Raw genomic sequence first — 13314 nt, 5'->3', positions numbered from 1 at the left:
TGATTTGTTGTGTCAGCTACTATTATTATCGTGAAGCATGTTTACATAAGCAACTTAAGGTAAGATTGAGTCTCCTAGAAATGACAGAGAAGCTACACTCTGCATCCACTATTTATGCTTGCCTAAACAAGACCTGAACAACGACAGCATCAATAGACGTGCTAACCCAGAAACAAGGAATCGCTTGGTGTCCTGCCCTTAGGCAAAGGACAAAACAACTAATGACTCCTGGGATGGTTCTCCAATGGTTAGTTCAGTACAAAGTGATCTGTCATCAAACACACAAACAACACCAAAAGGACTCAGCAGACTTGGTTGGTTGGTTGGTTTGTTTTTGGAGTCGGAGAGTTTCTCCGTGTAGCCTTGGCTGTCCTAGAACTCACTCTGTAGACCAGGCTGACCTCAAACTCAGAGATCTGCCTGCCTCTGCCTCCCCAGTGCTGGGATTAAAGGAGTGCACCACCACTAACTGTCATCAATAGGTTGTATTTATATGTTTATGCATTTATGCACATAGCGAGGAGGAGGAGGAGAGAGGTGATCAGTCTGAGAAGGGAGTAAGGTGAGGTATAAGAAAGGTTAGAGGGAGGGCCATGGAGGGACTAAGGGAGGGAATGGAGAAGTGCTATAATTAGATTTTTTTTATTTTTTAGATAATAAGAACTCCCATTACAGATGGTTGTGAGCCACCATGTGGTTGCTGGGATTTGAACTCAGGACCTCTGGAAGAGCAGTCGGTACTCTTAACCACTGAGCCATCTCTCCAGCCCTTGGGTGCCTTCCTTATCCCAGGTCTCTGTCTTGTCCTGAAGATGCGCCCCCTCTCCCCCTTCTTACTCCAGGCAGTTGCAGAGTTCCATTCATTTTCATGGCCATCAAGCCATCTCTCCTGTCCTTCCCCACACCTGATCCTGAACCTCCCATTCCCTGCCCAACATCCCTCCCTTCCATTTCCCTCTCTTCATCCGCCTCTTATGTGTATTTTATTCCCCCTTCTAAGTGAAATTCAAGCTTCCTTACTTGGGCTTCCTTTTTGTTTAGCGTCCTTGTATAGTATAACATAGTACCTGTATTTTATGGCTGATGTCCACTTGTAAGTGAGTACATCTCATGCATGTCTTTTTGGGACTGGGTTACCCCACTCAGAATGATAGTTTCTAGTTCTACCCATTTGCCTGCAAAATTCATGATGTCCTTGTTTTTAATAGCTGAATAGTATCCCATTGTGTAAATGAGCCTATATCCATCCTTCACTTGAGAAACATCTAGGTTGTCTTCGGTGTCTGGCTACTACAAGTAAAGTTCCTGTGAACATAGTTGAGCAAGTTCTTCGTGGGATGGTGGAGCATCTTCTGGGTAATCTGTCCAGGGGTGGTCTGCAGTCCCACCAGCAATGGAGGAGTGTTCCTCTTCCTCCACATCCTCGCCACCTGAGTTTTTTATCTTAGCCATTTTGACAGGTTTGAAGTGGAATCTCAGAGTTGTTTTGATTTGCATTTTCCTGATGACTAACGACTTTGAACATTTCTTTAAGTGCGTCTCTGCAGTTTGGGATTCCTCTGTTGAGAATTCTGTTTAGTTCTGTACCCCATTTTTTAACTGGGATATTCGGGCTGCTGATTTCTTCTGTTGACAGTGTCCTTTGCCTTACAGAAACTTTGCAGTTTGAGGTCCCGTTTATCCATTGTTGATCTTAGAGTCTGAACCATTGGTGTTCTGTTTAGGATCCATACTTATCACCCTGCACAAAACTCAAGTTCAAGTGGATCAAGGACCTCAACATAAAACCAGATACACCAAATCTCATAGAAGAGAAAGTGGAAAATACCCTTGAATGCATTGCTATAGGAGATTTAATTGATTTTAGTTCAAAATTAAAAAGCCATTTAAGGGAGGAAAGTATTATTCTGACTTAGAGTTTGCATCATCATGGAGAAGCTTGTAGTGGCAGGAACTTGAGATACCTGATCCCATTGCATCTGCAGTCAGGAACACATGGTGAATGCTTATTCTGAGCTCACTAGCGCACCTCATGCCCACAGCTGTCTCCCAGGTTATTCTGGGTGTCAAGTTGACATTTGAGATGACCATCTCATTGGCAAGACAAGAAATCAGTATCAGTCAGCACAGAAGCCTGTTCAGAGCAATTTTGATGTTCACCTGTTTGTTGCTGTGAGGCCTTTCTTTACCAGAGCTCCTCTTTCTGTGCATTTCTAGGTTTTGCAGATTGTTCATGGCTACTGCAGCACAGTGGCCCCTGTTACTGTACTGTTTGCTTGCTCCTCAGGTATTTGGGGGTACAGTCTGAGTGATGTGGATTGAAGGCGTTCTATTCTACTTTTGCTGAAAGTGTTCTGGTAACACATACTTTCCCCTCTTCTTTTGCCAGTATTGTGGATACTTATGGTCTGGCTCCTGGGCTGAGAGAGCAATGACCACAGAAGCACCGTAATGCCTAGCTGCCTATCTAGTACCATTAGTCCGTGGATATCTACTCACTGACACAGTTCTGCCTTCCAGCACTTTATTCTTTTGTAGTATTTCCTGCTGTGCCAAGGCTTCTAGAGGGTAACTGATGGGTTTGCAGAGGAGATGACTCTCCTTGATGAGAGACCTTCAACCCTCTTTCCTCTTTCCTCTTTCCTTCCTTCCTCCCTCCCCTTCTCTTCCCTTCCCCTCCTCTCCCCTCCCCTCCCCTCCCCTCCCCTTCCCTTCCCTTCCCTTCCCTGGAAGCAGGTCACACCCATTTCATAGTGACTTAAGCAGTCCACATCCAGGAGTCTGTCTATATGTGTCTCTTGTTGGGAAGGTGTGGTAGAGTCCAGCAGTGAAGAATATTTTTCTCTATGTGAAAATCTAATTAGTCACTTGATGGGCCTTACTTATATACTCTCAACCCCTCACTGCCTCAATGATCTCAGAGGCTTTTTTTGTGTTCCTGGCCACGATCAGGGTTTGGGGGGCCTGGCTGCTGTGTATCTGCTCTGCTGAGTGCTGGGATTGAAGGTGTGTGCAGCCTGTCTAGCCATTCTGTGTGTTTTTAAAATTTACTTATTTATTAAAATTAACTGCTTTGAAGTGTGACTTTCCTTTGTTTTCAGTGTTTTTGGCAGCTAGGCCTTGCTGTGGTCACTTGATCTCTGGTCTCTGTCCTGTGAAGAGCTACAGTTCTTTTTGAAGTCTCTTTTTACTGTTGACAGCAAGAATGCCAGTTTTTCTTAAGTGCTGTAAATACTTACTCTGTAAGCTATTAGTCCTTTGTCCTTCATCTAAAAAGCTAACAGAGAACACTATGGAGAAGGCTCACTGTCAGCAGTTGGCTTACTCTTGGCCACAGCCGACATCAAACTGGGGCCTTCCCTGTGTGTACTTGTTTGTTCATCTGCCTCTTTATTTTATTGAAAAATTTACAATTATTCTAAAATCTATATCACTTGAAGCTAGTTTTTCTTTTGTTTACTCTGGAAAATAATATTTTGCAAAACAGGCTGAATTGAAGCCATGTCCCATGCCCTCCTATACTTTTCTCTCCCCTTAGTCAGGTTCTCTACTCCCTTTCTTAGACATGTCTATATCCTTCTGTGCCTGTATGTCAGGTTAGTTTAGAAATGAAATCTAGCAAAGATACTCTGCTTGAGCTAGAGCTTGATAGAACGATTGTGCCTGTCAGTGTTTGGGACTGTGTGTGGGGTGTTAAGTATCTCGCACATGTTGGGGCTAGACATTGAATCCAGGGCCTTGTTGATGCAGTGCGGGATACCCTACCAGTGAATAGCCCAGCTTTAGTTACTGTGCCTTGAATGCAGTTTTGAAGAATCAGACAGCTGATCAGTAAAACAGTTTTAATGTTGTCTGTTAAGCCTCTTCATGACAAACCCAGAAGCCTTGCAGCTCTTTTACTTACTGGGATAGGGATGCAGAAATTGCCCTCAACACATCTAAGCAATCTCTGTTTTACTAGGCGGGTGCCAATATTGACACTTGCTCAGAGGACCAGAGGACCCCCCTGATGGAGGCCGCAGAGAACAACCACTTGGACGCAGTGAAGTACCTCATCAAGGCCGGAGCACAGGTGGATCCGAAGGTACCCACCCAGTCAGGTTCATATTCCTGCTTCATGGGTAGATGTGGCTTAGATGAACAGGGAGCGCGTTCTCCTTGAAACACTACAGGAACTTGTTGCCCTCAGACATTTGCCCTGTTGTCTAGCAGAGCGTTTGCACTTGATATAGTAGTTCCTTTTCTGTCACAGTGACAAAATGTCTGACAGAGTAACTTAGGGAGTAAAGATTTACTTTGGCTTATGATTTCAGAGGGATTGTGCTTCATCAAAGTGCAGAAGGCATAGCAGAACTGCAGCAGGAGCTCACTGAGTAGAGCAGGAGAGGATGTAATCTGGGCTCAGGAGCAGGTATAAGTGCACAGGCCCCTCTCTGGTGACCTGCTTCTGCCAGCTAGGCTCCACCTTGTGCAAGTTCCACACATTTTAAGCTGGGAATATGCCTTTGGGAGCATTTCAGATGCAAACTATAAATATGTGGTGACTTGGCTTACTAGTAAAAGTTTCTTAGTAACCCCTGGATCTATATCTGTCCAGTAATAGACAAATCAGCCAGTAAGGAGATGGCCATAAAGGTTTTGTTCCCTCTGCCATTGTGCCGTCCCTCTTGTTTAGAGCAGTTAGGCAAGAAGAGAATGGAAGATATCCAGATTGTAAGGAGGACTTAAATATGCCACTCAGTTCACATTCATTGATCTTATGTGTAGAGACATAAAGGATCAACAAAAGTATTTTTTTTTTTCGGAGCTGGGGACCTAACCCAGGGCCTTGCGCTTCCTAGGTAAGCGCTCTACCACTGAGCTAAATCCCCAGCCCCAACAAAATTATTATTAGAGTTAGTAAAACTATTTAACAAGTAATAGGACCAAGTTGACATAAATAACAGTTAGTTACATTTCTCTATCTCTTTTCTGGGTTGCTGGGTTTTTTGTTTGTTTGTTTGTTTTTGTTTGTTTGTTTGTTTTTGGATACAGCCTCTTACATACTGTGAGCTTAGAACTTGTGACCCCTGCCTCAGTCTCCTAAGTCACAGGTGTGTGTCGCCATGCTTGCTCTCTCTATATTTCTATGTTCTTTCAGTTGAATTGAGTTAGTTTCACTTACAGTAACATGAAAAAGAACAAAAGCTTACAAGCTTGATCAAAGAGTGGAGAAGCAGACGCGTTGGGAATGCAGTCAGTTGCTAAAGGAGACAGTGTAGAATGTGGCTCAGTTGGGGCAGTGCTTGTCTCAGCTCCACAGGAAACCCTGCCCTGTACAGAGGGTTATACCTTTAATTCTAGCACTTGGGAGGCAAATCAGAAGTTCAAGGTTATCTTTGGTTACACAGTGAGTTTGATGCCAGCGTGGGCCAGTGCCCTATCTTAAAAAAAACAAAACAAAACAAAACCGAAAAGAAACGGAAGGTCATTTTTTGTGTGTACATATTCAACGGTAATCCTTATCAAAATTCCAACCAAATATAGAAATACCCATTCTAAAGTTGATGGAGATTTTTTATGGGGTCTAGAATAGTGGAACAAGTTCCTTATTTCAGAATGTATTACAAAGCTACAGTAATGAAAATGGTATAGTTCTGGTATAAGCATACAGCTGTAGGCTTGGCTTGGTCTTCATGTGGGTTCCCCAGTAACTGGAGCAGGGCCTGGCACGATCATAACACTCACTATATAGATATAGGAGGATTGTTACCCAAAGGCCAAAGTAGGTTCCATAGTAAGAACCTCTCTCAAAATAATGTAGTTGCTATGGTTTGGTGAGTCAGCAATCTTAGCCCTAGGTATACAGCCAGGCAGTGCAGACCACCGTGAGCAGCACTGTTGGTTGCAGCACTCTCCCGAGGAGTAACTCACTCACCCTTTAGTATGCGTTAGTGAACAAATGCTCTGTCTAGTCAACATAACGCCATCCAGGGACAGTCAGGGGCAAAGCACAGAGATGTGATAGCCCAGGTAAACTTTGGGGATATAAAGTGTAAAAAAGTAGGCACAAAGCAGAAGTACCACAAACCTCCATTTATATAATATTCCCAGAGAGGAAACTCAGTGACAAGGTGTGACTTAGATGGTCCTGCCAGCTGTGAAAAAAGGAGAGGGGTAATTAGGGCCTGGAGATTATAGAGTCTGTTTGGAAAGGTTGTTGAGACAGTGATGATCATTGTTAACATTGTAATAATTCCACTGATTTAATTAGAGGGCCTGTGCTATGGCACACTTGGTAGGTAGAGGCAGGAGAATCTCTTTGAGTTCAAGGGTGACTGGGGTCTATGTACTGAGTTTCAGGCCAACTGTAGCTACATAGTAAGATTCTACGTCTAAATAAACAAACAAACAAACAAATCTAAAATAGCAATAATAATTTAAAAAATAGTAAATTAAAAGCTAGAGGGCTGTGTGTGTGGCTTATTTAATGGAGTGCTTGCCTAGCATGCCCAAATGCCTGAGTTTGATCCCCAATATCACATAAACTGGGTATGGTAGGATCAGTCTGTAATCTTTACACTCGGACAAGTAGAAGTGTGGGGTTGGTTCAGGAGTGATCCTTGACTACAGAGCGACTTCAAGGGCCGGACTCGATACATGGGACTGAGAACAGAGCATAAGGATGTCATGTTTTACAGCATAGCTACAGTGAACAGACAGTGTAAAGATAGATGCAGTCAGGGGGAGAGTGTTTCTAGCATTTATTTGTGTGGCTCTGGAACCATCCCCAGTACCCGCCCTGGTGTAAAATTACTCTTTTTCACATCAATACTTGTTTGTTTGTCAATAAAATATGGCCACAATCCTTTGTAGACTTAATCACCTTGTTTTCATATCAAATAAAATTTTCACTATTACTCTGGTATTAAATATTATTCTTGGGTCTTAAAAAGGGGGGAGTGCTAAGTTTTCATCTAGAACACTTGGGAACCTATGAAGCTAAGGACTAAAGGAGCTGTAGTCTAAAGTGTTGAGGTCAGATGTCAAGAGTGGGAAATGTGTGAGTGGGTTGTGCAGCAGATTTAGTACAGCAAAAGAAAGGGTAGGAGAAGCTCTTGAGTATTCGAACATTGTAAGATACCAAATTACCCAACATACATACATACCTGATTCCTCAGAAAGCAGAGAAAACCTAGTAGGAAAACAAAAAAAATAGGATGAAGAACTCATGATGATGAGTTTAAAAACCGAAGAAACCCATTAATCCTCAGATCTAAGCAATCAAACAAAAAGCAACTCAGTAAAACCCAGTAAGAAAGGCAGACACAGAACACAGCACACTCAGATGCTTCAGGCAGGAGCAGTGAAGACAGATAAGAAACCCCAGATTGCATAGGCAGACAGCCCAGGCTGCTCCCATCTTGACTTGCAGTTATCTAGACATGGATGAGGAGAGGCTGCTGTCATCGTGCCACAGAAAGAAGTCAGAGAAGAAAAGACGGCCCAGGGGAAGTGTTCTTTTAGGAATGAGGTAAAGCTATGTATGGTGCATGGCACATAACTAGTCCCCAACATTTGAGAGGGAGAGGCAGGTGGATCTCTTAGTTCATGGCCAGCCTGGGCTACACAGCGAGACACTGTCTCAAACAATAAAGTGAAAATAAAAGCTGATATTTAAACACCCCCCCTCTCTAAGATTTATTTTATTTATGAGTATACATTTTAGCTGTCTTCAAACACATCAGGAAGTGAGCATCAGGTCCCATTACAGATGGTTGTGAGCCACCATGTGGTTGCTGGGAATTGAACTCAGGACCTCTGGAAGAGCCAGCTCTTTTAACCGCTGAGCCATCTCTCCATCCTAACCTTTTTCTTTTTAATTCCTGAGATTTTATTGAGGATCAATACACAGACATTTCAGTTTGTACACAATTTTAACACATGTACCAAAAAAACTGTATGCTTCTAAACCAGTCATGCAGTGATGTTCTGGCTTGAAGCTTGGTGGAACTTCTCCGTAGAGGGTCTTACATAGCGTCATCAGGAGACGGCATCTTTGCTGCTCTCACTCGCTGTTCTGACCTGTGGTACTTGCTCAGGTTTATTCTCCATAGCACATTGTTAAAACTGTCACCACAGCTACAAATGTTAAAGGCGTTAGAGCTCTTCTTTTGTTTAGTAGTGTTTTGGGGGAGGTATTGTTTATTTTATTTTGAAACTGGGTCTTTCTATGTAGTCTTGACTGTCTTGGACCTAGATCAAGCTGGCCTCAAACTTAGAGATCTTCCTTTTCTGCCTCCCAAGTGATGGGGTTAAAGGTCTGTGCCATGATATATACTCTGCTTAGCTCACAGTTTTGACCAGTCAAGGACCCAGGAGTCATTTTGGTTTTTTTGGTTTTTTTTTTTTTTTGTTTGTTTTTTTAAAGGAAACCGTTCTAGAAACATGAGACGGGAAGTAATTTAAAATACTTGAGACACATTCAGTGTATGAGTGAGATTTCAAATTGCCATTAAGTATGCTTTGTATTGTAAGATGTAAAACTTACCCCTATGTGGAATGTTAAGCTGTTACCAAAATCAGTCACAGCCTCCCAGGGTTCAGTGTCCCACTTTCCCTTCTAGTTGTACCAAAAAGAAGTGAGTGATTACACTTCTTTAAAAAAATCATTTATATTTAAAAATGGAATGAGGTGGGACTCTCATTTTTAAAATGTTTTTAGTTACTAAAAACTTGTATTCAGAACAAAGCTGGTAAAATATTCCTCTGGGTTGTAGAGGAATGGTATTGGACAAGAAGGGAAATAGGAGACACCAATAGACACAGTGCATAATTGGTTAAATTTGGCTTCTACCTACCTGGAGGCTGGCCTCCTTGATCCCAGCCTTTTGGTTTTCTGAAGCAGATCTTAGATTCTTGGCCATCCACTTCAGCCTATTTACTCTTTGTTTCTGACTTCAGGTTGTTTATTCTTGTTTTTTCTGTCTGATGACTTATCCTTAGCCAGGCCTTTTTTTGCCTTTGTTTCCACTTTGGCAGGCATAAATTCAGCCAACAGACTTGATGATATATACTTGGGCTTCTCCTTTGATGCCCATTCTGAGCTGACTTCCTGCTGGGCGTCTGGTACAGAGGCCTGTGTGATGCTGAGGCTGTTACACGAGTCTGTGCTGCACCCAGTCTTTAAGGATTTTAAAAGACAAGTTGTTTAAACCAAGGATACATATGATGGCATTTATACAGATTTACACATAAATCATACAATGTTAATAGATCAGAGAAAGGCAGTGTGCAGATGGAGTCACTTTCTAAAGTTACTGCTATTTAAGTAGACTAATCAGAGGTGAATAATGCTTTTTAAAATACTTTTTTTTTGAGATTATAATATAATTACATCATTTCCCCTTTCCCATTCCTTCCTCAGTACCCCCGTTCACATTCATGGGTTCTTTTCCTGTCATTGCACATATATTTGTGTATGTACTATATACATTACTAGGTGTGTAACGACAGCCTGCTCAGTCTGTACAATGCTACTTGTATGAATAGGTTTAGAGCTGACCCCTGGTAGTTAGCCAGTGTGTGGGCTTTTCCTCCACTCTTAGCAGTCCTTAGTTTCCTGCACTTCTTTGTCTAGGACTAAGTATTCATTAACGTCCCTGCCCATTAGCGTGCCTGTTGGTATGTCCTTGTTTAGTTTATATTTTGGCAGCCGTGTTGTTGAGACTTCACAGGTGTAGCTTCTCTGACATTGCTAGGAGACATAATCTTACAGCCAACTTCATGTTTCCTTAGAGTCTTCCACCCCTTCTGTAATAATCCCTGAGCCTTTCCTCGTGTTGTAGATAGGACTGGGCTCCACAACTGCACTGGTTGTGGTTTTCTGTAGTGGTCTTAATCTCTTACAAAGAGCTTTTTTGGTGAGGGCATGAGAACTACTGTGGGTAAAAGGGTAGATATTTTGAATGTAGTTAATAACTATGAGTTAGTTAACATTTAAGAATTTAGTTTTAATTACATGCTGTGTCTCTGTGTAGGTTTATGCATGTGAGTCCAGGTGCCTGGGAAGAGCCAAAGAGGGAATCAGATTCCCCAGGAGCTGGAGTCACAGGGGGTTGTAAGCCACCTGAAGCAGGCAGACTGATGCTGGGAACTGAACTCAGTTCCTCCACCAGGAAAACATGTGATTAGACAACTAAGCCATTGCCTTTCAGCACTAAAGATAAATAGCACTAAAAATAAATATTTTCTTTAGAGAAAGTACTAAGAAGTAAAGACTTAAAGGGAAACAAATGCCAGCAGAGAAAGTAGAGTGGGATCTGGAAAACAGTTTCTGTAGCTGCCATAGCGGAAGTAGTAAAGCAGATGAGCCAGGGCGAGCATGGACAAATAGACCATGCAGAGCACCTGTGCCAACAGTCATGGCTGCAGACTGATGATTGCCATAATCTGTAAGCCAGTCCCAGGGCATCTACCTCCATGGCATGTGACACACAGACATACTTGCTGGCAGAATCTCCATGTGTAAACGTACAGTAAATGGGAAAAACGGGAACAACAAATGAATGTTTTATGTTCTCTTCCTAGAATGAGAGTCAGTACATTGAACTAAAAAGGAGTTGTGGAGGACTTGTAGGATGATGCACACTGATATAAGTTATTCAAGATCCCCACTATTGTATTATAGAAGTATTGAAATACATCACAGAACTAGGTAGTAAGAGCCATTGTCCTTGGGGGTTGAGGAGCGGTAGGTGAAAAGGTAAGGAGACTGTGTGAATGTTTCTATGGTGGGTGTAATAAAACCACCATTGAGTTGTACCTGGAGACGGTACTACTGACGACTTTGAACAGTGTCCTGCAGCCTTTTCCTGACAGAAGCCCTGCTGTTTGCTTATTACACACACACACGCACGCACGCACGCACGCACGCACGCACGCACGCACGCACGCGCGCGCCTGCCTGCCTGCCTGCCTGCCTGCCTGCCTGCCTGCCTGCCATCTCATAGTTCATCTAGCTAGGAATTCCTTCTGCCATGGATGCCATCACTATTTTTAAAGTTTTCTGGTATTGACTCTCAATTCAGTGACATGGAATTGGGTATCCAAACAACTCTTCAGACAGATGGGCATCCTAATTAATATCAGATGTATTGATATGTGTCCAGAATAAGTGTTTAAAACTCAGTGTTTGCACTCTGAGAGAGAAAGGCAGTTCTCTGCTTATCTCCTAAGGTCAAATGAGGGTGGGGGAGAAGTGTTTTTCAGAGCAGTGGCCAGCATATCCATATACTCCTTGTGATCATGAAAACTCACAGAGGAACCGTGCCTGGCTTGCTGGTCTGCTCACTTTTCGTTGTATAGGTTGTTTACCTGTCTTGGAGCTTCTTGGTCGGTGTCTTATCTTATTATTATTTTTTATTGTGAGGTAGTGTGATGTGTGTAGAATCCAGGAGGAAGCAGAATCAAAAGCTAATGAAATATTCCCAGTACCAAAGGATACAGAAGCAGTAATATGGCAGAATTGCGTCTGTACAGCAAGTTTGCTTATTCTTTGCACCTTGTTTTAAACTCTCTGCATATGGATGGCCCTTACTGATCAATCCACTCTATTTTCTATGTGCTCTATGACTAAAGTCCTTTAAGGAGCGACTGTGTCCTGGATAGGACACATGTTCATGAAGAAATCTGGGGCTCTAATTAGTTCAGGGTGGGTAGGAATGGACACCTTCTTTCCGCATTGTGATGTGTGAGATGCATAGGTGTATGTGATTGGAACAGGAGTTTTTCCGACCCAAGGGTTTTCCTAGTAGGGAGAAAGGACTTGGGTCTTGGCTATGGGCCTTTCAGACAGGACCCTGGTCCTCTAAGCCTGGGTTCAGTCAAGTGGATCCATTGCCAGGACCTCCTTTAGGCTGAGAGCATAACTCCTCTGTGTTCTTCATCAGAACTAAATCGTGAGTGGTGTCTCTGGATTGAATGGCATTTGTATTGCAGGACGCAGAGGGCTCCACGTGTTTGCACTTGGCTGCCAAGAAAGGCCACTATGACGTGGTTCAGTATCTGCTGTCAAATGGACAGATGGATGTCAACTGCCAGGTAAAGCCATCTTTCTGCACAGTGGCATAGCTGTCCCACCTCCTTCTTCATGTATCTCCTACTCTTCGTTTCAGATGCTTAAAGGCCCACAAATCCCTAAAGGACCTGTCTTAGTTTCTGTTGCTGTGATAAACACCATAGCCAAAGTAACCTGGGGAGGAAAGGGGATAGCTGACCTTACAGGTTATAGTCCCTAATTGATGGAAGTCAGGGTAGGGCTCTGGAAGCAGAAACTGCAGCAGAATCCATGGTAGAACACACTCCCTGGCTTGTTTGCTTAGTTTGCTTTCTACTAGACTCCAAGACCACCTGCCCAGGGTGGGCCGTTTCATATCAATTATGAAACAAGAAAATGCACCACAGACTTGTTTACACTGCCTGATGGAGGCATTCTCTTCACTCTTCCCAGATGACCCTAGCTTATATTAAATTGACTAAAAATGCCAAGCACAGACCTCATCCCCAGACTCTCCTCTTGTTCTGTAGGGCCTCTCTGTAATACTTGGCTAATGGTTCCATCCTTGGTATCCTGTGAGGTCTCCTCCTGTTTGTTCAGAGTCTCCCAAACTCCCATACCCAGATTGGCTTCTGCCCCTACTGGGGGCACCCAGGCTTCCTTCCTGGATCTGGCTGTGTTTTGGCACTGCCCATTGTCTCACTGTATGAGTGTTTGCTGGCCTGCCCTACCCCATCTGCTAGTTCTGTGACCTATGCTGCATCGTTGATGCTAGGCACACAATAGTTGTCTACAAATACATGTCCGTCCAACCGATGATCTAAAAGAGCTGGCTCAAAGACTGTCCCACACACCATGGCAGGGCCCTTTGATCCTTGGTTTAAGGCTTCATTTCCATTTCTGCCCTTAGCATTATCTATTTATTAATCCTGTTGGGTTACTGTGAGGCATTCTGTTTGTCACTCCGGGCTGGCGTTTATGCAGCATGCGTGCCCTTAAGTCACCATTGTCTCTGATGATGCGGGTAGTTGACTATAGAGAGACCGTCTTTATTTGTGGAGGCTGTATGTGTCTACAAGGACGTGCATGTGTGGGTGGACAGCGAGCACTTAGGACGTGTGTGGAGGAGGCTGTCCCATCTCCAGACTGATGTGTGCTAACACAACACCTTCTGGTCTAAATGAAATACGCAGCATTCATTGATCTCACCATAGTGATAGGAAGGCGACCCATGAGGTCCTTAATGGACCTTACAGAGCAGCAGACAGGATTGCTCT

General features: G+C 43.3%; 1 protein-coding gene across 11 annotated transcripts in view; it reads left to right on the top strand.

Annotated features, from left to right (window-relative positions):
• Positions 1-13314, top strand: part of Ehmt1 (euchromatic histone lysine methyltransferase 1) — a 148291-nt gene that overhangs the window by 112856 nt on the left and 22121 nt on the right. For 9 of the 11 annotated variants that reach the window (XR_010064648.1, XM_017591873.3, XM_017591872.3 and 6 more), the window contains 2 exons: positions 3962-4084; positions 11980-12081. Coding sequence is in view for 10 of the 11 variants with exons in the window: in XM_017591873.3 (XP_017447362.1) it covers positions 3962-4084; positions 11980-12081 (225 nt within the window). In the remaining variant the exon portion in view is untranslated. The remainder of the gene's footprint in view (positions 1-3961; positions 4085-11979; positions 12082-13314) is intronic. The other 2 variants (XM_063284055.1, XM_063284054.1) reach the window with 1 other exon arrangement.

The sequence above is a fragment of the Rattus norvegicus genome, chromosome 3 (assembly GCF_036323735.1).
Source record: "Rattus norvegicus strain BN/NHsdMcwi chromosome 3, GRCr8, whole genome shotgun sequence".
Classification (NCBI taxonomy): domain Eukaryota; kingdom Metazoa; phylum Chordata; class Mammalia; order Rodentia; family Muridae; genus Rattus; species Rattus norvegicus.
This window is presented reverse-complemented; position numbering and strand designations above follow the sequence as displayed.